The sequence below is a fragment of the Lipomyces japonicus genome (assembly GCF_038497905.1).
Source record: "Lipomyces japonicus strain CBS 7319 unplaced genomic scaffold V1514scaffold_10, whole genome shotgun sequence".
Taxonomy (NCBI): Eukaryota; Fungi; Ascomycota; class Lipomycetes; order Lipomycetales; family Lipomycetaceae; genus Lipomyces; species Lipomyces japonicus.
The window spans coordinates 234,048-257,635 of NW_027117822.1; the positions used below are offsets into that span (position 1 = coordinate 234,048).

Genomic DNA, 23,588 nt, shown 5'->3' on the forward strand with positions numbered 1-23,588 from the left:
CGTTAATTATTGACCGCGCCGCACTCTACTCTACGTACCTTGTCGGAAGGCCGAATTATTTATTACAAGGCAAATAAACGGCATTTATTTTCTTAGGTTGGTATGAAATGAACAAGATTGTCAAATAAACTTATTGTTTACTGATTAATGACATGATAAGTGAGGTCTAATAATGAGCTTATATGAACCCCAAGTGGAAGCCCACAGGCAAGAATTGCGCGATCGCTTTGTGGGCAAAACAATCAATGAAATTCCAACCCCGAGCTTTGTCATTGATTGGCATGTCGTCAAGTTAAATAGCAAGCGCATGCTCGATGGTTTAACCGTGTATGACAGTGTGAAGTTTCGGTCGCATGTGAAAACGCATAAGGTATGCAAAAAAAATAAAAATAAAAATAAAAAAAATCTGCAAGAATTAAGACTAATTTGTTTAGACTTCGGAAATTGTCAGGTTGCAGCTGGAAAACGGCGCAAGACACAATGCTGTTGTTGCATCTACGCTGTCAGAGATTAAAGGTTTGCTTAAATTAGTCGAACAAGGTGTGGTCAAAGATATTCTTTACGGTATTCCACCGACAAAATCGAAAATCGATGTATTAGCCAAGATTTCAAATGATTTATCAAAGCATGATGCGCAACTGAGGTTGATGATTGATACTCTAGACCAATTAAAGTTTTTAAAAGAATATGCAGAACAAAAAAATGACGATATTAAATGGTCCGTGTATGTCAAAATTAATGTTGGTGACAACAGGGCAGGTCAAAAGATTGACTCCAACGTTTTTTGGCAGATTCTAGAAGAATGGATCAATTCTTATTCCAATCAGTATTTTACTATTTATGGATTTTACGCACATGCTGGAAACAGTTACGGAGCCGATGGGCCTGACGCGGCCAAGAAATTTTTGCAAACAGAACTAGATGGCGTGGCCAAAGGGGCCGCGCTCGCTCGTGAGCTTTACCACAAGCACGGACGTTCCGAACTTTTGCGGTTTACATTATCTGTAGGGGCTACTCCAACTGCATTAACTTCGTCGGTATATGTTACCGAGGATTTGAAGAAGACGATCAGTCAATTATCAGAATTAGATGCGATTGAAGTGCACGCGGGAAACTATGCCATGCTTGATTTGCAACAGGTGGCCACCGGTTTGGTTAAGCATGAAAACATTGCAGGCACGGTTGTTGCTGAAATTATTGCATACTATCCAGAAAGAGATGAATACCTCATCGACGCGGGCGTGCTGGCATTGGCAAGGGAGCCCGGGCGGCTACCTGGAATTGCAGCCATTCACGGCCAACCCGTGCAAGGAGAAAGATGGATTGTAAGTCGAGTATCTCAAGAGCATGGAATTATTTCCCGATTTCAAGCCAAGCAAGACGGTGGTTCTGATAAGCCCTGGAAAGTTGGCGACAGGGTTGTTCTTTATCCGCAGCATGCTTGCATTACCTCCGCCATGTATCAAAAATATTTTGTCATTGAACAAGACGTTGTTACTGACGTGGTGATCCCATGGAGAGGATGGGAATATATATAAGTCAAAATTTTGCATTAAAAAAATAAAAATTAAACCTTTACACCAAACTATACAATGCATTCTATCATAAACATTAGAATTCGTTCACTAATGCGGTCTTAAATTTCCATCCTTTGCTCTTTGAATATTCCCAGTCCCATTCTTCCCATGTGCCAGACTTGCCCTTAGGCCATGCTTGCCGCCGAAATGCGTCTTCGTCGGAATGTAACGTTCCATCAAGTTCGTTTGAATTTTCTAAAATACCCCATTCACGAGCGAAAATGATATCTTTGCCTTCACGCCTGGTAGAATAACTTATCATCAAGTTTCTATTTTTGGCATGGTTTCTTAACAATTCAATAAGCCAGGCACATTGGTACGAGACAAACGATGTCGGAAACAGTTCAGAAAATATCCCAACTTCCAAGTTGGGCAAAATAATCGAAGATACTGGACTGGAACCTGCGGCAGTCATGATCAATACTGACGAATTAGCTGTTGGCAAAGCTGCATTTAGCATTGGAGTGGTAGATGCTGGAGACGGCGGTGACAAATAATTCGATAATTGAGACCCGTTCTCTAAATCTGGCTCGGCATACTCCGTCGTGAAGCGTTCAGGAGACGAAGTTGATGTGCTAATTGTGCTCAAGCTAATAGTCTGCAAAGACGGAACTATCACACCCACGCTTGCTAACATTGGAGCCAAAAGTGATGTTCCCTGAGGACCGTCATGCTTAGCAACACCAGCTGCCACCGCCTGAGACTGAAACTCAAAACATGAAGCCAAATTCACGTTTTGCAATTGCAGAAATCGCAGGCTTGCAAAATTATTTTTAAGCAGCCGGCTGATTCGAATTTCGTATGTAAAGTGAGATGTCCAAGAAAGCATCGGCGCGCGATAAACTATTTTTTTCAAGTTTGAGTATAAATTTACAGGTATCACGCGACCTTGATCGAGATGCAGGTCTTGAATAGATGACGGTAAATAATTCATGAATATTGGCGGAGCAGTCAACGTGTCGAACACGTCCCAATGGAAACATGTCAATAACGAATGTTCTGACAGGGCATCCAACAAGTTGACAAGAAATTCGGAAAACGTGAAAATCATTTTATTTCGATAATTTGGCGTTATCACTCTAGGGTATGCAGTTGGGTCTGGGTCGCGTATGGATAATGCGCGGACAAACGAGCCTGACGGCCTGCGATATGTTAGAAATGCAATTGTTCCAAATCCCCCAAATGCCATTTAAATACCCTTTAATAAATCTAAGAAGCTCGTCGTGAAAATCCTTTACTTCAGATATTCTGAGCATCATGCTTTGATAAAGAACAGGCGTGGCCAAATAATTCAATCTCTTGCTGGTGAGAGCCAGGTTGCTAATGTCTTTATATGGGCAATGTCTCTCGTCATCTGTCGGCGTTGAACACGGGCGTAAGGATATATCTCGCTTTCTATTGTGCCCTTTAAATCGCGAAGGCGGAAGCTTGGACGTGAAAAATGTTGGAGCCAAAAGACCCAGGATTCTCTCCAATATCTCGTCCGGTAATGCCTCTAACAGAGCCATGCTGTGTAGCAGGTGCTGCCTTGTCTCCTGTGCAAATAATCAACAAGCTACACTTTCCGTGATCATTTCCAAAGCATGTAATCAAAAAAAAATTACACAAAGTTTGCTGTATTGCTCATGTTAGAAGACCTCATGAGAAATAAGTTTAAACCATAGTTATCAGTTACATAATTGCGATTTTATTGTATGAATTAGATTAGCGTCAATGTATATTTAAGGTTATGCTTTTTAAGCTGGGAGCGGATAGTAGCGTCAACCTTCCTTTCAATTAACTGCATTAACCGAGAAAACAAAATAAAAAGGCCCTATAGACAAAGAAAATGGTTACGGTTACAAATCCAGCAGTCGTACGACCAGAAGATGATTCATTGGTTGTGTCTGCGGAAGCTGTCCTGGCCTTGGCAGATATACTAGAGGAGCCCGGCAAGAACGATGATCAGGCAGAGTCCAGCAGCATAAGCTCGGATTCTCAGTCAGAACTTGAAGATGCAAATGTAACCCAGAAAGAGATCACGATAATGTTTCATCGAAAATGTCTAACATATTTGTCTGCACTTATTAGCTGGTATAACTGCTTTTATTTTTTTTCGATTTTTGATAAATCTTAAAGCTAACTTACGTCAAGTGCATGCGCTGGTTCAATAATGCTTTTTTCGTTATATGCGCCTCAATTTCAGACTCATTTAGGATATACTCAAGTACAAGTAAACATTTTATCGATTTTGGGTGAAGCGGGAATGTATTTGACTACGCCGTAAGTATTAGTGGTTGGTTAGCAGAAATGACAATTGACAGTTATTTTAAAAAAAAAAGTCTCGTTGGTATAGTAGCAGATGTATACGGCTCAGCACTGCTATCTCTTACTTCTGCAATATTATTTTTTATTGCATACGGACTTGCAGCATGGACTTATGCTGGCGCTGGCACACTTCCGTTTTTTTCAATGATGGCTTCGTTTTTGCTTATAGGCGGTGCCACCGCGTGCATGTACTTTGGATCAATAACAGCGTCGGCAAAGACTTTCACTTCAAACAGAGGACTTGCGTTAGGCTTTCCAATTACTGCATACGGCTTATCAAGTCTTTGGGAAACACAGGTTGTTTCAGCATTTTTCACAGACAAGGATACCAATGAAGTGCAAGTGTCACAGCTGTTTACATTTTTCGCAGTATTTTTAGGACTAGTTGGATTAATCGCTTGCGTTGGATTTTATTTTGGTTATCAAGATGATTCGTACGTGTCGCGTGATGGGCATCGAAGAAAGCCGCAGTCTCCAGTTGTTCATGAAGAGGAGAGACCACTGTTACTTGAAGAGAATCCAACTATGCTCTCGGTGAATGAGGACGATGTCGAACTTAGAGAAGATGATAATGAAAATTTTAAGCATGAAGGAATTACTAGGAAGCAGATGGTTATTGAGTTTGTTAGTGACCCTAGCTCATGGGGGTTTGCATTTGGACTGTTCACAACTACCGGTCCCGGTGAAATGTTTCTAAACAACATGGGAAGCATCATTCGGTCATTTGGATCAAACGGTCCATCCATTGCGACAAATGTTTCTGTGCTGTCTTTTTTCTCAGTTACTATGAGAATCTCGGCAGGCGCACTATCAGATTATCTGACGAAGCAAGAAAAATCGATCAGTCGAGTGTACTTTTTAATTTTTTTTGCCGGCATTCTTTCGATAAGTCAACTTTTTCTTGCATTAGGAGGGTTAGAGTTTTATAGTGGGCAATTTTTTTGGATCGTTAGTGCATGTGTAGGATCAGGCTACGGAGCTATTTTCACTCTCGCGCCCACCATCGTTTCCATAGTTTGGGGTGCGGACCGATTTGGAACTAATTGGGGCGTGCTGTTTGTATTTCCCGCCGTTGGCTCGATAGTTTACGAACTGCTATACGCCGGCATATATGATTTCCATTCCGAAAGTGGCAGGCTTTGTTATGGAATTAGCTGTTACCAAATCACTTTTTTCATTACCGGGGCTAGTGGATTGCTTGCTATGGCCACGTTTGCGTTGGTGTATAGATTATTTTGGAAGAGAGCTGGCATTGACGTCTAAGTTGTAAATTTTTATTGTATTGATTAGTAAATTAAATGGGTTTAGTACGCAATAGGTTCAACCCGCAATTTGTCGCCATCGCACATATATATATCCAAGACCCTAACTCGTTTACTCTCTCTGCAGGGTCAGATCCCTTATAGAGAAGCCGGCGTTTTGGATTTTTTAAATTGGCTGTTCGGCAGCTCATTTCCTTCCTGCTTTCGGCAGGCTCATCCTTGTGACTTTGCGCTCACGTGCGATGGATATTACCGTGGCACCATGGCAGCCCGATGGGGATGCACAATACTGTCCTATTTGCCAGCATCAGTTTTCATTATTTTATCGTCGCCATCATTGCCGGTATGTTTAGTTTTAATTTTCGAATCAACAGCTGCGGCGTGCTCGTTGTTGATGTGGTGGTGACGGCTAACTGGGCGTGGATCGATCTCGTTGCCAAAACACCATACGTCAGCAGCGGCTGCCAATATTGCTTCGAATGCTAATAATAATAATAATAATAATAATACTAAGTATGACTATAGAATATGCGGCAAAGTAGTATGCGGTAGTTGCTCTCAGTCATTTATTCCTTACCCCCCAGATTCATATGTTTTGCCACCGTATCAATCACATCCGGAACCGGCGGGCACCTTGTTTCGGACTTGCGATGACTGCATCCGTGAACCAGCTTCAATCGAATCTACTTCATACTCATCTTTTCCATCTGCCACTATTAGTTCCAGGCAGACTCAACCTTTCCCTTCCATAATTCTTTCCCCAAACAGAACGTCTCATTCTCCGCCCAGCCCCGCGGCTTCACTATTCTCCAAGGGCTCGGTAATCAATCCGACCTTTCCTTCTGTCGACTTAGGGTCACCCTCATCATCTTCATCTACTGATCCCATACGCAGAGCGAGATCAGGAAGTAACCTATCTCGTCGGATACAACATAGAAATAGACTTTCGCAATCATCTTTAGCCTCTACGCATGCAGCCAATGAACCATCACAGTCTTTCAGTACGTCATCTGACACGTCTATTACTGCACCAGCTGAACAAAGTTCATCTGAAGCTAAATCGGGTCGCTTATATTCAGCATTGCGGTTTATAGGGTCATACACTAAAACTTCCCAGTCCAAGACGTCCGTCGTCGAAGACGCAGTTCCTTCGACACAACATTCACGAAATTCATCTACTGCACGTCACGTAGGGCTAAGGATTTTGGGGTCGAATGAAACAGCATCTCGAGAGAATGACGAAATTGAAGATGAAGAAAATACATGTCCGATATGTGGGTTTAAATTGGAAACCATAGCAACTGAAGAAGAGAGAGAAGCACATGTAAACAAATGCTTACAAACCGGCGCATTCTCAGGTTCACCAGATCAACCTCGTCGCAACCGAATGGTAATATATAAACTTCCTCAATCTGACGCTGGTAAAGAATGTGTCATCTGCTTTGAAGAATTTGAGAAGGACGATGTTGTTGCCCGCTTAGAATGTTTATGTGTTTATCACCGGCAATGTATCAAAGCCTGGTTTGACAAAAAAGGAGTAGGAGAATGTCCTATTCATTCCGCACATCATTGAATGATTTTCGGTATTTTTAAGGGTTTTTTTTTTTGGACAAGTTGCTCCAAATTAATTTTTAAATTTTTTTTTTTTTGCTTGGGCATGGTAAAGCTTTGCGATTTCGGTGTTTTAGTTGTTATGGATGATTTAGGTATAAGGCGCTTGCTGTTTTTAGTTGTTTTTTTGTTGTTATGGACTCTTCATTCTGTTATGAAAGATATATGGAGCTAGTTATGTGCATGTATTCCATCATGATGTTGATCAGACTTATTTTGGGTTTGGCAGTTCCGTGCCAGATTTTTTTTTGTCTCGCGTAGATTCTATTTTATTAATATAATACAAGAAATAAATAAACTATTTTACAAGTAATGGTTTAGTATGTACATGTGGTTCATTCTTGGTTGCCCTAAAGAAACTTGTTAGCAAACTAGAATTTTGGCAAAACATCTTGAGATGATCTTACCATGTTGAGAACCAGTTATTTTTTGAGTATGTTTGCGGTGCCTTTAACACAAGGATTCCTTTAATAAGATCGATGCTTTTAATCTCGTTACATATAATCTGAACACCTTTGGCGACATGTTTCATAACTTCTCGCTCGAATTCAACCAGCACGGGAATACTAAGTTCGGGACAAACACCTTGAACCACTAAACTATTGAAATGAGATCCCTCGTCATCTAATAGAATCACGGTGAGCTCAACCGGATTTTTTTCGGCCCGTTGTTGAAGACCATAAAGCGTCCAGAACCTTGATGATGACCTTCCGACGTTCGTGGATATGGATGCGGTGACAGTTGATTGGGCAATCAAGGCCTCGACCTGTTTTGCCGAGAAAACGGGTTGCTCGCCTCGTAGGACCGATTCGATTTGCCAATGCGCAATCAAATCTCCAAACCTTCGAAGAGGCGACGTGCCACGAGCATACCCATCATCGAGACCGATCGAGTAATGAGGCCCGGGAGTAACAGAATTTTCAGTCACTAATCTGCCCCAGCCCTTGGCGAATTGAAATTCGGATGCATATCCTAAATAGTCGCTCTTCTCTGCCAAATTTTGGTTTCTGCTTGAGATGTAGTGTTGTCTACGATATGGTACCGGAATGTTGTGATCTCTTGCAAACGCTGCCACTACTCGATTTCCAAGCACCATCAACTCAGCAACCACATGGGCAGACAAGTGTAACGAATAATTAAAACGTATGGAAGGAGCCTGGTCTAATTTGTAATACATCGGCCTATCTATATTGACTTGTGAATAGTTTAAAGGTGCTGGTGATAACGAAATTGACCTGTTCACGATCGGAGTATTACCTGCATGGTTCAACAAACGTCGAGTTCTGCACACATTATAAACGTTTGAAAGCAGCACGAAATTTTGCCTGTCATGTTTGTCAAGGATTTTATCGGATCCATAATATTTTTCCGGTTCAAAAAAATTTTTCATGGTTCGAATATCTGGCACATCAATTGTCTGAGGAAATTCCCATCCCATAAATTTCTCCAAATCACCATACGTCACCTGCTTGATATTTCTAATAGTTGACGATCGAATCTTGTATTCCAAAATATCATTTGAGGTTAATTTCTCGTTCAAGTCTACCCTAGCTGAAAATGTTATGGCTCGGCCAATTCCTGACTCGGTAAGACCAAATTTCTCTCCAATCTGTGGTGGAAATAATGGCACGCTAAACGATGTTTCATAAAAAGTCGTTCCCTGCTTGGAAGCTTTAACAGCTAATGGATCGTTTGGCTGCAAGGCAGATGTTGGATTTGCAATGTGGACATGAACCCAGCATTCCGTGGTACCTTCAATCGGTTCAATTGAAATACCATCGTCAATTTCCTCCGCATAAGGTCCATCAATACAGTAAACCGGCAAGTCTCCGAAATCATGTCGAAAATCCTTCATCGTGTCCTTTTCAAAATCTGGCAATTCGACATCACTTGTTGCATTTAAATTTTCGACTCGGTACTTCTTTGGTGACATGTCTAATACGCTTTTCGCAAATTCTGTCAAATAAATCGGCACCTGCCAAGGAGAAATAACGCCAATCTCACTCAAGAACTTATGATATGTGGCCGAAGTGATTGAGGTGATGTCCTCATATAGCTTAGTGTGTCTGATAATTTGAGGCAAAAGAGCTGCCGTGCTTGAAACTTCTGAACCGCTAAAATTTTCTCGTAAATAATACAAAATCAACTCAATAATTTTTTGTTCTGAATCGTCAAATTTTATTTCAGGGTGATAAAACCCTACCTCTTGCTCGTCATTAACCGCGCTTTTTATATAATCAGTCGCTTCCCTCTCGGCCGATCCGTTGACCACTTTCTCTCGAGAATACAAAACCAGCTGCCGGCATTTTTCTACAAACGATAAAAAAACTTTTCCAGATTTTTTTCTCAAAATTCCGATTGCGTCAGTCAGTCGCGCGTTTCTGTTTCGACTAACAACCGTATAAAAATTCTCATGTTGAAGCCAGTGATTTGGAGTGAGCCATCGTAGTGCGTCACGTGAGATTGCCATATGAACAGCAACCAGATGTGCATTAGTGACTTTCGCAGTTTCGCCGGATAGTTGTATAAGTTCGTTTGTGATCTGAAACAGTGAATAAGATTTGTCTTGATCTTGAGATGACAAATTATTATACAAAGAATCTAGGTTGCCAAGCAAAGATGCGTAGATTTCATGAACTTGATTCTGAATAAATCGAATTGGCCTGGCAAGATAGTTGTTAACATGGACTGGAACCATAATAACGTTTGCAAGTTCTTCTCCGTCTTCGCTCTTGAAACCATGTTCAGCAAATGCATTAAATCCGATTGAGGTGTCAGATGCCTTGAGTGTTGTCAGAATGGTCGCGTCTTCAACAACTTGTCGGTCAATAAAGTTTTTAATCACAAATGTAATCCTTCGCGAGGACCACACCTCAATCCGTCGAAGTGATGTGAAAACAAACAATTGAGATGAAGTGCTTAAACGTTTCGCTTCAATTAAAACCCCAATCTGGTTATCTGCATCCATTACAAAGTCACCAATTTCCAAAGTAGCAGGTAAATTATCTGGAGTGAGCAAAGTACCAAAATCATGGTATTTATCAAGAATTGGCACTTCAGAATTGTACAGCTTAGATATGCTAGAAACACTCGCAAGTTTTTCTCGTCTTTCTTTAATTTGAGCTATTATATTGCCGATGGTGCCCGTCATCCTTGCCGCTTCTGCCTTTATTAATACCTGCGGATCAGTCCTAGCAAACCGTGTAGTCACATTGCTGTAATCAAACTTCTCATCTGGCCGTTGATTTTTAGATGACGGTGCATTCTGAGTTTTTGGAACCTTTTCAACTGATTCATCATCTCTGTTTTTTCGGTCCAAATATTTTCTGCTTTTTTTACGTTGACCGTTGTTCCTGTATTGAACACTACTGGAATGAATTTGCCGACATGCAAATTTATTGCCAGTTAATATGTAGTCCAACCGGCTCGACACCTTCAAACGCATTTTCTAAAACGACCTTGACCCCCGACAAGCCTTCACAATTTGATGATTCGCCTGGGCCTTGAAAAACATGTGCTCGAATTTTTTTTTTCAAGCAAAACCTAATCAATTTACCCTACCTATCCCTGTATATTATTAAGGTATGATAACGTTTAGTGCACAAATAACAAATGTTATTAAGGATTTGCTAACGCTGGTCAGGTTCGAAAACATTATATACATATATTTTATCTACGTCGTACTTGCCCATTCAAAGCCTGAAAGCACAAATAATTGAGAGAAGACTATTTGATATTAGCATTTTAAGAGATTAATAGTCAAATTACAGTTGCTTGATTGAACCTGTCGGCAACGGGATTGGACAATCAATGGAGTCAGGAACCACGGCCAGGTTTGTTCAAGCGTCGTCTGTTCGGATTTCTGATCGCCAGCCGTTTGCGGTGTGCACGACCTTGAATTATTTAAATCGTGGGCAAAAAAAATCAGTGCTAATACCCGGACATTCCGTGACTGCTGATTTTGTTAAGCCACATGTGAACGAAATCGAAGATGACGATAACGCTTGCAAGGTGCACAAGAACGATGGTGTTTTATTGGACATAATTTCAGAAAAAGGCCAAAACGTTAATCATTCGTCTGTATTGGTAGAAAACGTTTGTACTAATGTGTATGATTTCGATATTGATAATGAGCTTGGCGTTAATGAAGACACCATTTTTGACGTTGAGAAAAAAAGTTGTTATGAGGATGAGCATACTAAAACACAACGGGTTGATAATTTGCAATATGAGCTTTCTAAAATCACACATACCAACGATTTTGAGTGCGTATTGGAAAAAACTATGGAGCTGCTCTTTGACACGGTTATGAAACATGAAATCTTGGAAGCTGAACCCGAATCTGAGAAATTTGGCAGTATTATTCTTAATGAAGAAGAAAATCACGCGAAAGGTAATAAGATTGTTAGATCCGTGTCTGGAATATTTGACAGAAGCAATAAGGAGTATTTTAAAACTCAAACTCTGGATAAATCCGAACAGGCATCAGATGTAAAGGTTGACGCGACCAATGACGTTGTGGAAAATAATGCTTCTGTTGAATATGAAACCGATGAGCCATTTGCAGAATCTTTATTATCAACGGATACGAATAATAGCTATCCTGATACATGCTTTTCGCCAAGTATGATCGGCAGCATGTCAATCTTATTAAAAAATCATGAGGAACCGGCAATACCCAGGATCATAATTATTCCTCCATCAGATTCAGACGCGCTCTCCGTTAAATCGCCTGTATCTCCTGAATTTGCCGACATGTCCTTGCAATTTTTAGGCGTATCAGAACATTTGCCCTCGCCGATTGAAAAAGAGAGTACCCCTGTCAAATATGTGCTCACCATGTCTTCATTTGTGAAAAATTCAAACGTCTCAGAACATATTTCAAATACCCCAGTGGTTTTTGAGGGCCCCGACACTGTGGAGGGATTTAAATCAGAAGATGATGCGCGTGAGGTTAAGAAGAATGAAGACCAATCAAATAATTGGAGTTTTTGGAGATATTTTAAATACCCCTTTGTGATTATATTTTCTGATTGTTTAGGCAGGCCATTAATATCATGTTTTAACTTGTCAGCACGAGAGCGTACTAACGCCGGCACTATGCTTGACAGCACCACGTCACCAGAGCGGAAACTAGAAGCAAACCTGAGACGAAAAAAGATTCTTTGGAAAGTGATGGGAATCCTATTTGTTGCAATTTTATTAGGCGGAGTCATTGCTGGCGTGGTTATATAAGATACTTTTTTTTTGGAGAGGGGGGGGGGAAGTGTATTTTTCTTCAGTCATATTTTCCTTCGGTCGGATTTCTCGAGCAAGGTGGATGTTTTGATATTATTTTTGCTATTGTTTTTTTGAAGCGTGTCGAATTCATCAATAGAATATCACGTGCACTGCGATTAACAAATGTGCAACGCTTTTGCATTTTAAAACTATTCAATATTTGACAAGCGTACTCCGGAAATAAGCGTTGTACGTTTTTCATTACAAGAGGCCAAAAACAGCAAATAGCATACAACCTCATTTGTTTTAAAAAAAAAAATTAGAAGGGGGGTAAATTAAAAAGTTCATAATCAAAATATGTAAAAAAAAAATAATTCATGAAATAAGAATTGAAGAAAGGCAAAGAGGGCAAAAATTAAAAATTCCCACAGTCGACATACATGCTAATTCTCTTTTACGTTCAACTTTATATATCTAAAAGAAATAATTATATCACTGTTTAACTTCCGTTGAATGACGCGGCGGAATATCAAACTGATGAGTTTCAGTTTGTCCTTCGAGAATAGGCGCTATGCTAAGAATTTGCTTGACCTGTTCCTCTGGAGTAGCCGCATCGATATCCTTGTGAATGATCCATTCCAATGGTTCAGCGGTTTGCTTGAACAGCCTGGGGTGCCATTCCACGCCTTCTTCCTCTCTTTGCTTTGTTTCTTGCCGTTGTCTATCTTCGATAATAAATTTTTCTTCAGTGGCTTCATCGTGATTTTGCTTGGCAAGCGCGTTTGTAACCTTAAGCCACAACCGCCGGGATTCCAATGGTCCTTGCTCCGAAATTGGTCGCACTTTAGGAAACTGAGGCTTTGCAGTGGATGAATCAAAAAATACAGACTTCTTACCGGTCTTTAGATTTTTGATCTCCAAAAGTTCGTTCCATTTTCCGGTAATCTCATACAGAACGTCACCTGTGGACTCGCGGATGATTTTGCCTAGAATCGCATTATACGTGCCAGAAATGAATCCCTTAACTTTGAATTCTATATCTGCAATCAGGTCGTTACCCGGGCAGCGAACAAACGAGTGATCTCCAAGTTCGTACTTCAGTTTGCCAATCAAGATATTTCGCGCATACATGTTGGGCTGCGTTAATTCATATTTCTCCTCCTGGCCTTTGAAGTCTTGCTTGTCATTAAAGGAAAGATATGCAATGCCTTCCATTAAGCTTGCTGCCGAATTGCCAAGAAATCGTGAGCGGGGAACAAGCGTGCCGTCGACTCGGATGTGATTCTCTGGAGACATGTAAAAATAAGATGACTTGGGAGGATGGTGAGATGTTTGCTCAGCAATGTAATACGCTTTTGTGCCATCTGGTAAATCCCAATAGCAGGTGAAGTGCTCGCTGAGAACGGGGTTCAAGGGCTTTTTAACGGCCTTGGGGGTGATATGCCATCCTGATAAATACCACTGGAACGCAATCAGAATATGAACAAAAATATAAAAAAAAAAATAAAAATCACACAATTACATACCTTTGTAACATTGACAAACCGCTCAATGGGGTCTTCAGTATTGTGGGCTTCTAAGAGGAGGTATGGGTGTGCCAGCTGATTCGTTATACGCTCCAACATGGACTTTCGCTCGAGAATAAATGTCGGCAGAGTGATTCTAGATAAATCCGACCCCGGTCTAAGAGATGAGATGATGGACAGCAAAATGTTTCGCTGGTCACCCTCGACCTCGTCAATATCATCGACCGCTTCTTCAGTCACAGCCTCCTTCGATTCTGCAGTCATGACGTCAGCATATTTCAAAAACAGAAAAAAAAAATTTACGACATGAAAGACTGCATTCAAAACAAGTACGATTTCAACCTGCCCAGACCGCACTAAACTTTCAAGATCCACGAAAGATTATCTAGGCAGTTGTGTCGTGCAGGAAGCAGGCCCTCAACCCGGTGATGAAACAAAAAAAAAAAAAGAGTGGAGATGGACATACGGAAGGCACTACCGAACGGCATATCTGCGAAAATTTAATAGCAAAGGAAAAAAAAAAAGATAATAATCAAGAACTGTGACCAAGTCAATAAACAAGAGAGAGCGTGAATCCGAGGTTACAGACTTGACTGTGGAACAACGTGGAGATGGCAATATGAGTCGAAAGCGCTGTTGATGCTCTGAATGTTATTTGTATATATAGTTTATACACTACTTACGCACTCTATCTTAGTTGATTAATTTTGGTTTGTTGGTTGCTTGTTATGGGTACGAAAGTACGGCAACTGCATCTTGTGCTGCTCGCCAGAATAGGAAACTTGTCCAGCACTCCAGGTCATGCGCGACGTTTACAGAACAATTAGATTTTGCATTAGGATTATTACAACCAGTGTATCGTTTTAAATATCATGAGGTCTATGTTACAAGTGTACTAATAATGAAAGACATGCATGCACCAGATACACGCGTAAACCCCATCACTTGTAAATCAGGGACACTCCTTCATCAGATGCAGTAATCAGCGTCTTGCCAGAATCAGCCAGTGCAAATCCAAGTATACCACTCGAATGACCGGTACCCCGCCAGATTTCCTCTCCAGACCGGACGTCCCATTTCCGGACAATGCCGTCCATGGCGCTACTGACAACCTCGGTGGTTCCTGGCAGGGACGCAACCTTAGTCACTGGTTCGCCGACCTCAAGTGTTCGTCGAACCCTCCAGGACCCAGTATCAAATATGCAAACAACACCGGCAACCAATCCAACCGCCAAAACACCCATTGTGTCAGACCAAGAGATACCCTCGACTGATTTTTCCTCATCAGGGGTATCACTCTTGCCTGTAGCTTCCAAGACGTCCAAGCTAGCAATGATGGACCCTGTTCGCACCCCGACTATTGACAACTTTCCGTCTGACGAGCCAATTGCTGCAGACGTGCCTGAAGGATGCAAACTCAATGAAATCCAAGGAGTTTCAAAATGAAACTGCTGTGGTCCAATCCGGTAGTTTTGAACTCCAGTCGGTATACTCCACGAGATCAACGAACCATCCTCAGACACTGTCAGCAAGTTGATTTCCTCATCTTCTGGATTCTCGACGGATGCGTTGCCCAACGCAGATGCCGGAATAAATGCGCCAGCAGTGGTTGCTTCGCTATGAGCGTACAGCACAGACAAACTTTCAATCTTTGGACTAAGAGCATAGACCCAAACTGAGCCATCATTAGCTCCAAATGCAAAAATAGGCTGCGTAGGATGAAAAGCAATCCACTTAACAAATTAGCATCGTAATTCTAAAGCTAACCTCCCACTGGTTTTATTACTTACAGTGACTTCTTCAACCTCTTTCAGGGAATCAACAAACTCCCACTTCTGCCCACGGGATCTGGCTCTCCATATCCGGACTTGACCGTCCATACCTCCGGTAATTAGCCATTCTCCATCAGGTGACCATCCACCTGTGACTAAAGAATCAGTGTGCCCAGAGAGCTGAGTAACAAACTTAGGTGGTACAGAGTGCGTCGTCCACACATAACCGGTATCATCACCACCGCCTGAAAGTGCAAGTGGTAAAGTGGGATGAGTGGCAATCAAAAAAATTGAGTCCGTATGCTTGTCAAAATAAGTTGTTGAATTATTCGAAAGTTCAATTACTTCGTCTTCAACCTCTTCTTGATCATCATCTGAAAGATCCGACATTAATTTATCTTCTTCATCATCTTGAATCACATCCAGTGCTGATTCTGGATCAATGAACTCTTCATCTTCGTGAATCTCCTCGTCAAAATGCGCTTCACTCATTATTTCTCCCTGTTTATTCCAAGATTATCGAACGCTGTTAATGATGTCGAAGGCCAGTGAAAATATACATACTTGTATTTAATATATTTTAAATCTTAATAAGCAGAAAGTTTAAATCCCAGATGAGACTCAGGAATTTCTTCCAACTATGCGCTTACTAATAGCGTAATAAGTCATCTCTCTAACTTACACCATGGGTGCACAACAATGATAGATATGGTTCAGAAAGTGCAAAAAAAACTTAATTAGTCATTACCAACTACTATTAACTACATTACATTAATATAAAACGTATTAAGTTATCAGAAATGGTTGTACTGTTTTCCGGTAGATCCGTTGCATGACGTCAAGGTTTTAAAACAAAGCAACTTCCACCCTTGTTAAAATAAAATATTTGTCTTGCAGATAAAAGAAGCAACAAGACAATAATGATCCATAAAAATATCAGTGTTCCAAAATTGATAAGTTACCGGTGATCACAACGTTTTCTAAAATACTACCATTCGGAATATCGATCTTTTGACCATCCGAGCACACAATGATGACCGTGCCCTTAAGAACAACACCCTTACCAAGAGTAACATTGCCAGTAATCGTGAGATGATCAAGCTCGACGATTTTTGGCATATGAGGAATATGTTTTTGGAAATCGGACACCTTCTTAAAATGACCACCAAGCTTTATCAGAGGAGCGGGACCAAATCTACCCTTTGATAGCGCAAGTGCCCCGTGAGAGAGCTGGTACAAATCAGACTTGACTAGTAGCAAGTCAGACGTGGTTTTCACAGGCAAAAACCGCCGACGGGGGACATTAACGCCATGAGCACCCTTGAAGTGACGAATAGCCGCACCCACAGCAGTCTCGAGTTGAAGCACGCCAATATCGGATCCCCCCTTACCGACCGAGATTGACTTGAAATTAGGAATAATTTCCATTTGGAGCTCATTATTCTCAACCACCCGCTTCATGGCTTTGAGATTGAGCCAAATATTATTAGTGTTAAAATACTTAAACTTTTTAATTGATTTGAAATCTTCAGTGTGCTCCTTGGGAACTTGTGCAATTTCAAGTAACCGAACGGATCCGTTGTAATCAATGATCGTGCCACCTTTGACATCAGCGCGAGTCTTATCAGTAAGTTCCATAATGTACTCAGATTTCGACTCAATAATGTGAGACAAAATCTTGAAATCCACAACGGCACCTAGATTGTCGGAGTTTGAAACAAAGAGAATCTCCTTGCCTCTAGAGATTAACTCATCAAGCACTCCAGAATTTTCAAGCGATTCAAAAATATCACCGTGGCCAGGAGGATACCAGGAATCGATTGGAGCACCAATATCTTTAGGGACGGGGAGGAGTGAATCCTTATATACACGCGGAAATTGTGATTGATTGAAGGTAATGATCTCGATGTTATGACCTTCATATTTTTTAATAATTGTCTGAGTGTCTTCATCAGTGTTGAATGAATTCATGAGAACAAATGGCACGTTAACTCCATATTGCTGGTTGAGATACTCAATCTGGCGCACAGAGAGGTCAAGGAAAGACTGTCCCTCACGAACTTCAATGACCGATTTTGGACCGACACAACCCATTGAAGTACCAAGACCACCATTGAGTTTCAAAACAGCAAGTTTGGAAAGAAATTCGGTGTTGACACTTTCTGGAAGATCATCATAGCTGACTACTTGTTCCGGTTTAGGAGGCTGAATGCGGTCCCATTCTCTATACCCTTGTCAGTATGAAAACTAATAACCAAAAAAAAAAAGCATTCTCAATATGAAACACATACAAAGTAGCTCCAAGAGCTTTATCGGAAAGATATCGACGGTAGAGAGAGAAGAATGCATCCATCTGCGTTTCAAACTGCTTATGCATTTTGGGATCTGGCACAGTGTCGGCGAGCTTATTCAGCTCGTTTCGCATCTGACTAGCAGCAATTGCCGTGGATGCATTTTCGAAAATCTAATCAAAAATGAATTAGTAAACCATAGTACTCGTTAGTGCACAGCTGAAGCTCCAGGAGGGGCTGCCCAGGTGTCGGAACAACTGTAACGAGCTGACAGGAACTACGCCGGCATTTAAAGAACATACAAAGGTGCTTTGACTTTTGGAATGCTTGCGCTCGGACGAAACGCCATTCACAGTAGACATGATAAAAAAATGAAAATGAAAATGAAAATGAAAATGAAAATGGCAAAGGATGAAAACGTAAAGTACAACAGAAAAAAAATAGAGGGTGGGGAAATTCTTGAACCGTTCGAAATCAAAACGGATGGTAATGTCCGAGAATGGACGCACACATGCCCCCAGCGCGCCATCTCAGGCCGGGTAATGAGTTTTTTCAAACCGGTCCACCCCACAACACTGGCCGTGTTCTTTTTTTATTATAACGTACTACGCGTTATGGCAGCAGTAACCATATTTCGAGCAGAACCAACCAGGGTGGTATAAAATAGTAGAGCGTTACTGTCATGAAATCCGGTTACGCCGTAGTCATTATTTGGTAGAAAGATAATAGTAATGGATAGTCTTCAACAGGCCGTATTCTTGTGTTCTGGTGCTTTTCGCCCATAATTTCTATAACTGTGCTTCTGTGCAACAAAATTGTCAAACTAAATTTCAATCGTGTTTATTTTTATCACGCATCGCAACAAATCGCTCGAGCCGCATATAGACGGCAATTGTCGCCGAAAAAGCAGCGGAAAAAAGCCTGGCGTAGGGCGCGAAGAATGTGTACAAAACAAGCGGTTATCCCACATGCCAACGTGATTGCATCTGGTAAGAACTATAGTATTACATAAATACGGTAGGTAGATTGTAGACTGTAGGCTAAAAGGACCTGTCGCTGGTCTGGTAGCGACGTCCCATAATTCTAATCAATTTAAGAGTAAAAATTTGAAATTCTTTAATTTTCTTGTGCGGTCACGTGACTCAGTATGATTTACACCCTATAACTATACATTGTAGCTAAATATTGTTTCTCTTCCTTAGCTATTATTCGTCCTAGGCCACACCTCTTTTGTTTTGTTTAAAGGTCAGCTTGGTTCGATGAATATTGTGAAAGTTTTTTGGTTTTAGTATTGTGTCTGGTTGTATTTGCTGCTGTCTGCTCGTTTTTAACCGATCCCGGTTTCAGAGCATTCCTGCGACAGTATGCGTGGAATTTTTTTGCTAGTCCCTTTCTTGATATTGGCAGGTATTGCTGCAGCTGGTTCGGTTTCTTTTTCTTCGTGTACTTCTAATGTGGCTCGTCGATCTGGTACCTTCTTTGAGCCAACTGGAGTGGTTGCTATCTATGATGTTTTGCTCGAACAGATTAACCTTACAGTCACTGGGAACATGCACGGATCTCTTCCTGATATGAGCAGCGAGACCAACAGGTTAAGTATGTTTACCATGAAATATTGTTGAAACATTTAACTTTAAATTGAAAACTAATTTTTTCAGCAACCTTGCGTACTTCGGTGAGAGTCCTGCAGTACGAACTGTCAAACGAGTACACACGCTTTTGCGATCATGTACCTAATCAAATCTGTCCGTTTGGCCCCCAAAATGACACTCAATTTTTTGCATCGCTTTCTGTACCCGAATCTTATTATTTTGTTTCTTTGCTCACCGAGCTTGCTGTCATTGATTCCTCTCCAGACGCGAATGTTGTTGCTTGTATCCGCGCTGAGGTCACACCAAAATTCACAAGGGTCGTACGGCTGGTGCTTATATACGTTCCATTAGGAATTTTATTTTTAATTGGCGCGTCAATTATTTTTGCTGCAATGTTTAATCCATGGACTGGAACTAAAGATTTTTTTATATGGAGTAGTAACTACGGTCAAGATCCCGACACCATTCGTCTGATTACTCCTGGATTTACCGATTTTCTTCAATACTTGCAATTTGCATTTTTTATGGGCACCTTGAATCTTGAATTTCCTGGATTTTATCAACCTGCGCTCTCCGGTATCGGCTGGGCCTCACTTCAGTTTGACTCATCATTGGCGAGTCATTTTTCGTTTTCCAGAAGTAGTGACAATGTTTACTCTCTTAAAGGCAAATGGGGCATTTCAAGACTTTCTCAATTGTTAAACCAAGGTTCTAATGCCGATGTCTTTCCTTGCTTTATTGTTTGGTTTTTAGTATTATTTGCCGTTGTAATGGCAATTGCTCAATTTTGCTTCCTGTTGAAATGGCTTTGGAATAAAGTAACCGCTAGTCATTCTGTTGATCTTAGGTCCAAAAATTCACCATTTTCGGGTGGCATGGCTATTAGGTTCATGTTTCACTTTTTTTCTATTCCGTTAATTGCCTTTTCGTCTTTTCAGTTATTGATATCTCCACATTCGCCAATTTACTCGAGCGTGTTTGCCGGTATATTACTTGTATTATGGATTGTTTGTGGTATACTTGCTATTAGGACAACTCGACTTACAAAACCTCAGCAAGCTCTATACGATGACTTGCCAACGTTGCTCTTACTCGGACCTTTATATAATATGTTCACGGAACATGGATTTATGTTTTGTTCTATTCAACTTCTATTTTTGCTAATTAGAGGTATCACTTTCGGTGCTGTTCAGCCTTCTGGTATTGCTCAGATCACGCTGACTGCATTTGCTGAAGTTGTATATTTTCTTGCCCTCAACGTATTTCATCCATTCCACAGCACCACTAAGATGAATATTTATCATTCAATTTTGCCAGGGGTTAGGCTACTGATTGCTTTGTTTTCGATTGTATTCATTTCTTCGTTGAACATCAGTTTAGCCGTCAAAAGCTGGTTTGCATATGCGATTTTAGTTCTTCATGCTTTGGTTATATTAATGGTATTCTTGCTACATTCACTTCAAGCCATCGTGGAGACCCTTGCAAGGTTGGCTATACCTACTGGTCAAAATTCAAGCACATTTGTCAGAGCCTTTGGTCTTCGGCAGCTTACAAGACGAGTACGCCCGAGTGAGAAGCTAAACCGTGTTCCCACTTCCGCCGACATGCTTGCTGATGATAGTGCAATTGAAACTTCAGATCCATCAATAACCAAACTTGTTGATAGCTTGTCAACAGACTCTCCGTTTGGACAAAATTTTATGACGAGTGATCTGGAAAGACTCGCTCCCGTTTCTACGGGTGGTCCACGTTCCTCACCAATAAGTCCTCATGCGTCTGCTTTTGCATATTACAGAATGCCACGTCGTCCACGTTTGAGAGAATCGCTTTCCACTTGGGGGTCTGAAGATCCGGTGTCACCAAAAGAAGATAACAAACTTTTACGCGAGCCAAATCCATTTCACGATGACTCATCCAATCTGAAGTCTGATGTTGCGTTAAAGCCTTCTGATGATCATGATCATGAAATTAGGAATTCGGCGTCTTTGCCTCAATCTAATGTTCCCAGAGTTGACTATGCATTTAGAGAGTCCGATGTCTATTACCAGTCCAAATTGGCGACAACACCGTCAGGTTTATCGGCTAATTTGAAATCATCCAGCAATCCTGTTTCAAATGGTAATAAATCGTTCCCTTCGAAACGAGAACCTCTCTCTGCAAGCAGTCGCAATTTTCGTAAACTCGGCACTGGTCCGGCAGATCCGAACAGTGTGGGATCGGGTGTTCGAGGTTGGTTTTCAAAACAAATTGATCGTACAACCGACCAAATACTGGGTGAACGGCGCAATAAAGGCTTTGTGGTGGTCAGAAATACGCCTTTACGGTTAGAAGAGTCTCATGATTCTGAAGTGATGATGGAAGAATCTAAATCAGATGACCAAACCGACGAGAAGAAGCTGACTATAATGGTCGATAAGTCAGTTCCCAAGAATGCATACACACCTATTATTCGGTCTCCAATCCCGCCGGCTATTCGACGTCAACAGCAGCAACAGCAACAGCAACAGCAACAGCAACAGTTGCCACCATCAACATTGTTCAATCATAATATATCGCAGTCTCAAAACTCTGGCAACGCATCGACTTCAGAACCACTGTTAAACTCTGCCACCTCTGATGAATCATGGTATAAATTTCCAGCTGGAAATTCTACACAAGTTTCAGAAGGTGTAGATGCTTCTATTGGAGCAGTGCAGAGCGTAAGAGTTAGTGATGCTATTAGGAGTGGTGGTTATGATGCAGCAGGTTATACCGGCACGCTTGTTGACAAGGATGAAGATGATAAATAAAAATGATTTGATATAATTTATAGCATAGGGTGTTGGGTTATTCTAAATACATAAAAAATATTACCGGTGTTTGTGATTTGTTCTTAATTTTCAAAAAAGGTGGTGTAATTATTCAATTGAGTATAATTTATTTGTTGATTATATGGTTAATAACTTTCTACAATCACAGACAATATCGTAACAAAAAACTTTCTTAAATAGTGAACTACTAATGCGACAAAATAAATTACAAACCCTGCCCACCAAATAATAAATAGGTACTGTATATACAAATGCAAATTACTTTATATTTTTGTAACTCCATTTCTCAGTGACCTGTTTCTTATACTTTCGTCCAGGCATCACTTGGACGCGAGATTCAATGATACCCCGTTCTTGAAATGAAATAAACCTATCTTTGGCTAAGTTGCCTTCTGGCTTAATTAGTCTTAAAGAATCATTGAGTTCGTCGGACAATTTAACTTCCAATGGCCGTTTTGCAATTTTGTGTTTTCCATATTTTTGTTTCCTAACGTTCTTCTTTGACTTCGAAATGTCTATTATTCCGTCTTTAGAGTCAACTGTGGAAATGATTGGTACATTGGATAATAACTCAGTATCGCCCTCCTTAGCTTCTGATTTGATTTCTACTTTCTCCTCAACTTCTTCTTCCTCTTCTGAATCAACTTCATCAAGGCCTGCAGCAGCTCTGGCATCAAGCAATTCGCCCAACTTCTGAATTCGCTCTAATCGAGCTTCTTCTTTCAACCGTTCCCTTTCATCTTTTTCAAGTTTCTTATTCTCTTCTGACAAAAGCTTTTGCCAAGATTCTAGTGATGGATTATAAGATTGACCGGGATTTGGTAAATCAACACCACGATTTGAATCCTTGAATTTTAATCTCGAGCGCTTTATCGTATCTGGCTCATACTGAGCACTTGCAAAACTTATCGTGTGACTTAAGTTAATCGACTCTGCATTTTCAACAAGATTGTTTTTGCTAATAGGATTTTTCGAAGGTTCGTCGTCCGCCCAAGCGTCATAAACGTCTTTAATTTCTCTACTTTCAGCTTCTATCAAAGCCACAGACGACTTCGCATTTGTCACTCGACCTGCAACCCTGAGTAATCTGCCTAATTCTTTATAAGTAACTCCTTGAACTTTGCCTCTTTTTTTTTCCTTATCCGCAGCTGCAGAAGCTGCTCGCTTGCGAGCAATGACAGCTGGAATTGCAGATCTTTCGGCAAGAATCTGGTCGACCTTGAGTGGCTTTCCAACTTTTTTTTGTGCTGATTTAGAAACAGAGGTATCAACAGTAAATAACTGGTCTGAACTTAAAGCATCAATCGTAGTTCTTAGAACAAAGTTAGCAATGGTCATGTAATCCTCCTTACGATCAACTTACCCCACAATACGTTCCTCCTCTCGCTTCTCATGCAAGCCTTCTTCAATTTGAGACACGTCCACATTTTTTCTCCAAGCCTTCTTGCCCTTTCGAGAAGATTGTGATTTTCTGAGTACTGCTGCTGACATTCTTGTTAATGTAGTCTAAGCGTTGTGTTTTGTTGTACCTTAAATTGGGAGTTGTCGAAATTTTTTTTCTTATTTATTTGCCGTTGGGAGCTCTGCTGACAATGGTAAGCGGTTTGTATATTTGTGCGA

The 23,588-nt window shown here is 40.9% G+C and overlaps 11 protein-coding genes across 11 annotated transcripts; 5 read left to right on the forward strand and 6 right to left on the reverse strand.

The window, feature by feature from the left end:
* The first annotated feature begins 18 nt into the window (after positions 1-18).
* V1514DRAFT_327849 (putative serine dehydratase domain-containing protein) lies at positions 19-1,617 on the forward strand. The gene is made up of 3 exons (XM_066927054.1): positions 19-100; positions 161-370; positions 435-1,617. Exons 2-3 carry the CDS (start codon positions 173-175, stop codon positions 1,536-1,538), a joined length of 1,302 nt encoding a protein of 433 aa, XP_066784560.1. The 5' UTR covers positions 19-100; positions 161-172; the 3' UTR covers positions 1,539-1,617.
* V1514DRAFT_291346 (uncharacterized protein) lies at positions 1,548-3,229 on the reverse strand. The gene is made up of 2 exons (XM_066925319.1): positions 2,775-3,229; positions 1,548-2,719 (listed from the first exon to the last, which is right to left on the reverse strand). The coding sequence occupies exons 1-2, from the start codon at positions 3,083-3,085 to the stop codon at positions 1,612-1,614; spliced, it is 1,419 nt and encodes a 472-aa protein (XP_066784561.1). The 5' UTR covers positions 3,086-3,229; the 3' UTR covers positions 1,548-1,611.
* A 135-nt stretch (positions 3,230-3,364) lies between these two features.
* On the forward strand, positions 3,365-5,219 carry V1514DRAFT_327854 (major facilitator superfamily domain-containing protein). Its single transcript, XM_066927055.1, has 3 exons — positions 3,365-3,650; positions 3,711-3,839; positions 3,899-5,219. The coding sequence occupies exons 1-3, from the start codon at positions 3,406-3,408 to the stop codon at positions 5,145-5,147; spliced, it is 1,623 nt and encodes a 540-aa protein (XP_066784562.1). The 5' UTR covers positions 3,365-3,405; the 3' UTR covers positions 5,148-5,219.
* A 4-nt stretch (positions 5,220-5,223) lies between these two features.
* Positions 5,224-7,067, forward strand: V1514DRAFT_304438 (FYVE zinc finger-domain-containing protein). The gene is made up of 2 exons (XM_066925632.1): positions 5,224-5,489; positions 5,672-7,067. Exons 1-2 carry the CDS (start codon positions 5,389-5,391, stop codon positions 6,717-6,719), a joined length of 1,149 nt encoding a protein of 382 aa, XP_066784563.1. The 5' UTR covers positions 5,224-5,388; the 3' UTR covers positions 6,720-7,067.
* V1514DRAFT_291353 (uncharacterized protein) lies at positions 7,006-10,252 on the reverse strand. The gene is made up of 2 exons (XM_066925320.1): positions 7,165-10,252; positions 7,006-7,107 (listed from the first exon to the last, which is right to left on the reverse strand). Exons 1-2 carry the CDS (start codon positions 10,200-10,202, stop codon positions 7,056-7,058), a joined length of 3,090 nt encoding a protein of 1,029 aa, XP_066784564.1. The 5' UTR covers positions 10,203-10,252; the 3' UTR covers positions 7,006-7,055.
* A 166-nt stretch (positions 10,253-10,418) lies between these two features.
* On the forward strand, positions 10,419-12,231 carry V1514DRAFT_14232 (uncharacterized protein). The gene has a single exon (XM_066924475.1). It carries the CDS (start codon positions 10,568-10,570, stop codon positions 11,990-11,992), a length of 1,425 nt encoding a protein of 474 aa, XP_066784565.1. The 5' UTR covers positions 10,419-10,567; the 3' UTR covers positions 11,993-12,231.
* Positions 12,118-14,154, reverse strand: V1514DRAFT_327859 (uncharacterized protein). The gene is made up of 2 exons (XM_066927056.1): positions 13,504-14,154; positions 12,118-13,438 (listed from the first exon to the last, which is right to left on the reverse strand). Exons 1-2 carry the CDS (start codon positions 13,765-13,767, stop codon positions 12,470-12,472), a joined length of 1,233 nt encoding a protein of 410 aa, XP_066784566.1. The 5' UTR covers positions 13,768-14,154; the 3' UTR covers positions 12,118-12,469.
* On the reverse strand, positions 14,134-15,931 carry V1514DRAFT_351201 (WD40-repeat-containing domain protein). The gene is made up of 2 exons (XM_066929443.1): positions 15,294-15,931; positions 14,134-15,236 (listed from the first exon to the last, which is right to left on the reverse strand). The coding sequence occupies exons 1-2, from the start codon at positions 15,765-15,767 to the stop codon at positions 14,445-14,447; spliced, it is 1,266 nt and encodes a 421-aa protein (XP_066784567.1). The 5' UTR covers positions 15,768-15,931; the 3' UTR covers positions 14,134-14,444.
* A 56-nt stretch (positions 15,932-15,987) lies between these two features.
* On the reverse strand, positions 15,988-18,031 carry V1514DRAFT_327863 (UTP--glucose-1-phosphate uridylyltransferase family). The gene is made up of 3 exons (XM_066927057.1): positions 17,869-18,031; positions 17,567-17,739; positions 15,988-17,499 (listed from the first exon to the last, which is right to left on the reverse strand). The coding sequence occupies exons 1-3, from the start codon at positions 17,926-17,928 to the stop codon at positions 16,212-16,214; spliced, it is 1,521 nt and encodes a 506-aa protein (XP_066784568.1). The 5' UTR covers positions 17,929-18,031; the 3' UTR covers positions 15,988-16,211.
* Positions 18,032-18,750: 719 nt separating this feature from the next.
* V1514DRAFT_327864 (uncharacterized protein) lies at positions 18,751-22,128 on the forward strand. Its single transcript, XM_066927058.1, has 2 exons — positions 18,751-19,162; positions 19,225-22,128. Exons 1-2 carry the CDS (start codon positions 18,931-18,933, stop codon positions 21,945-21,947), a joined length of 2,955 nt encoding a protein of 984 aa, XP_066784569.1. The 5' UTR covers positions 18,751-18,930; the 3' UTR covers positions 21,948-22,128.
* On the reverse strand, positions 22,059-23,493 carry V1514DRAFT_362441 (ribosome biogenesis protein Nop53/GLTSCR2). The gene is made up of 2 exons (XM_066929737.1): positions 23,332-23,493; positions 22,059-23,280 (listed from the first exon to the last, which is right to left on the reverse strand). Exons 1-2 carry the CDS (start codon positions 23,457-23,459, stop codon positions 22,227-22,229), a joined length of 1,182 nt encoding a protein of 393 aa, XP_066784570.1. The 5' UTR covers positions 23,460-23,493; the 3' UTR covers positions 22,059-22,226.
* Between the last annotated feature and the right edge of the window lie 95 nt (positions 23,494-23,588).

Bases quoted from the DNA above. Each gene is read 5' to 3' on its own strand.
- V1514DRAFT_362441 (XM_066929737.1), bottom strand. From the start codon at position 23,459: ATGTCAGCAGCAGTACTCAGAAAATCACAATCTTCTCGAAAGGGCAAG. The intron at 23,281-23,331 runs GTAAGTTGATCG...CTTTGTTCTAAG, and splicing joins GAGGAGGAACGTATTGTGGG to AACTACGATTGATGCTTTAA.
- V1514DRAFT_291353 (XM_066925320.1), bottom strand. From the start codon at position 10,202: ATGCGTTTGAAGGTGTCGAGCCGGTTGGACTACATATTAACTGGCAAT. The intron at 7,108-7,164 runs GTAAGATCATCT...AAGTTTCTTTAG, and splicing joins AATAACTGGTTCTCAACATG to GGCAACCAAGAATGAACCAC.
- V1514DRAFT_327864 (XM_066927058.1), top strand. From the start codon at position 18,931: ATGCGTGGAATTTTTTTGCTAGTCCCTTTCTTGATATTGGCAGGTATT. The intron at 19,163-19,224 runs GTATGTTTACCA...TAATTTTTTCAG, and splicing joins CAGCGAGACCAACAGGTTAA to CAACCTTGCGTACTTCGGTG.
- V1514DRAFT_327854 (XM_066927055.1), top strand. From the start codon at position 3,406: ATGGTTACGGTTACAAATCCAGCAGTCGTACGACCAGAAGATGATTCA. The intron at 3,651-3,710 runs GTATAACTGCTT...ACTTACGTCAAG, and splicing joins TTGTCTGCACTTATTAGCTG to TGCATGCGCTGGTTCAATAA. The intron at 3,840-3,898 runs GTAAGTATTAGT...TAAAAAAAAAAG, and splicing joins GGAATGTATTTGACTACGCC to TCTCGTTGGTATAGTAGCAG.
- V1514DRAFT_14232 (XM_066924475.1), top strand. From the start codon at position 10,568: ATGGAGTCAGGAACCACGGCCAGGTTTGTTCAAGCGTCGTCTGTTCGG.
- V1514DRAFT_351201 (XM_066929443.1), bottom strand. From the start codon at position 15,767: ATGAGTGAAGCGCATTTTGACGAGGAGATTCACGAAGATGAAGAGTTC. The intron at 15,237-15,293 runs GTAAGTAATAAA...TAATTTGTTAAG, and splicing joins AAGAGGTTGAAGAAGTCACT to TGGATTGCTTTTCATCCTAC.
- V1514DRAFT_327863 (XM_066927057.1), bottom strand. From the start codon at position 17,928: ATGTCTACTGTGAATGGCGTTTCGTCCGAGCGCAAGCATTCCAAAAGT. The intron at 17,740-17,868 runs GTATGTTCTTTA...ATTTTTGATTAG, and splicing joins CCAAAAGTCAAAGCACCTTT to ATTTTCGAAAATGCATCCAC. The intron at 17,500-17,566 runs GTATGTGTTTCA...ACAAGGGTATAG, and splicing joins AAAGCTCTTGGAGCTACTTT to AGAATGGGACCGCATTCAGC.
- V1514DRAFT_304438 (XM_066925632.1), top strand. From the start codon at position 5,389: ATGGATATTACCGTGGCACCATGGCAGCCCGATGGGGATGCACAATAC. The intron at 5,490-5,671 runs GTATGTTTAGTT...GTATGACTATAG, and splicing joins TATCGTCGCCATCATTGCCG to AATATGCGGCAAAGTAGTAT.
- V1514DRAFT_327849 (XM_066927054.1), top strand. From the start codon at position 173: ATGAGCTTATATGAACCCCAAGTGGAAGCCCACAGGCAAGAATTGCGC. The intron at 371-434 runs GTATGCAAAAAA...TAATTTGTTTAG, and splicing joins CGCATGTGAAAACGCATAAG to ACTTCGGAAATTGTCAGGTT.
- V1514DRAFT_327859 (XM_066927056.1), bottom strand. From the start codon at position 13,767: ATGACTGCAGAATCGAAGGAGGCTGTGACTGAAGAAGCGGTCGATGAT. The intron at 13,439-13,503 runs GTATGTAATTGT...ATTGCGTTCCAG, and splicing joins GGTTTGTCAATGTTACAAAG to TGGTATTTATCAGGATGGCA.
- V1514DRAFT_291346 (XM_066925319.1), bottom strand. From the start codon at position 3,085: ATGGCTCTGTTAGAGGCATTACCGGACGAGATATTGGAGAGAATCCTG. The intron at 2,720-2,774 runs GTATTTAAATGG...AACATATCGCAG, and splicing joins CTTCTTAGATTTATTAAAGG to GCCGTCAGGCTCGTTTGTCC.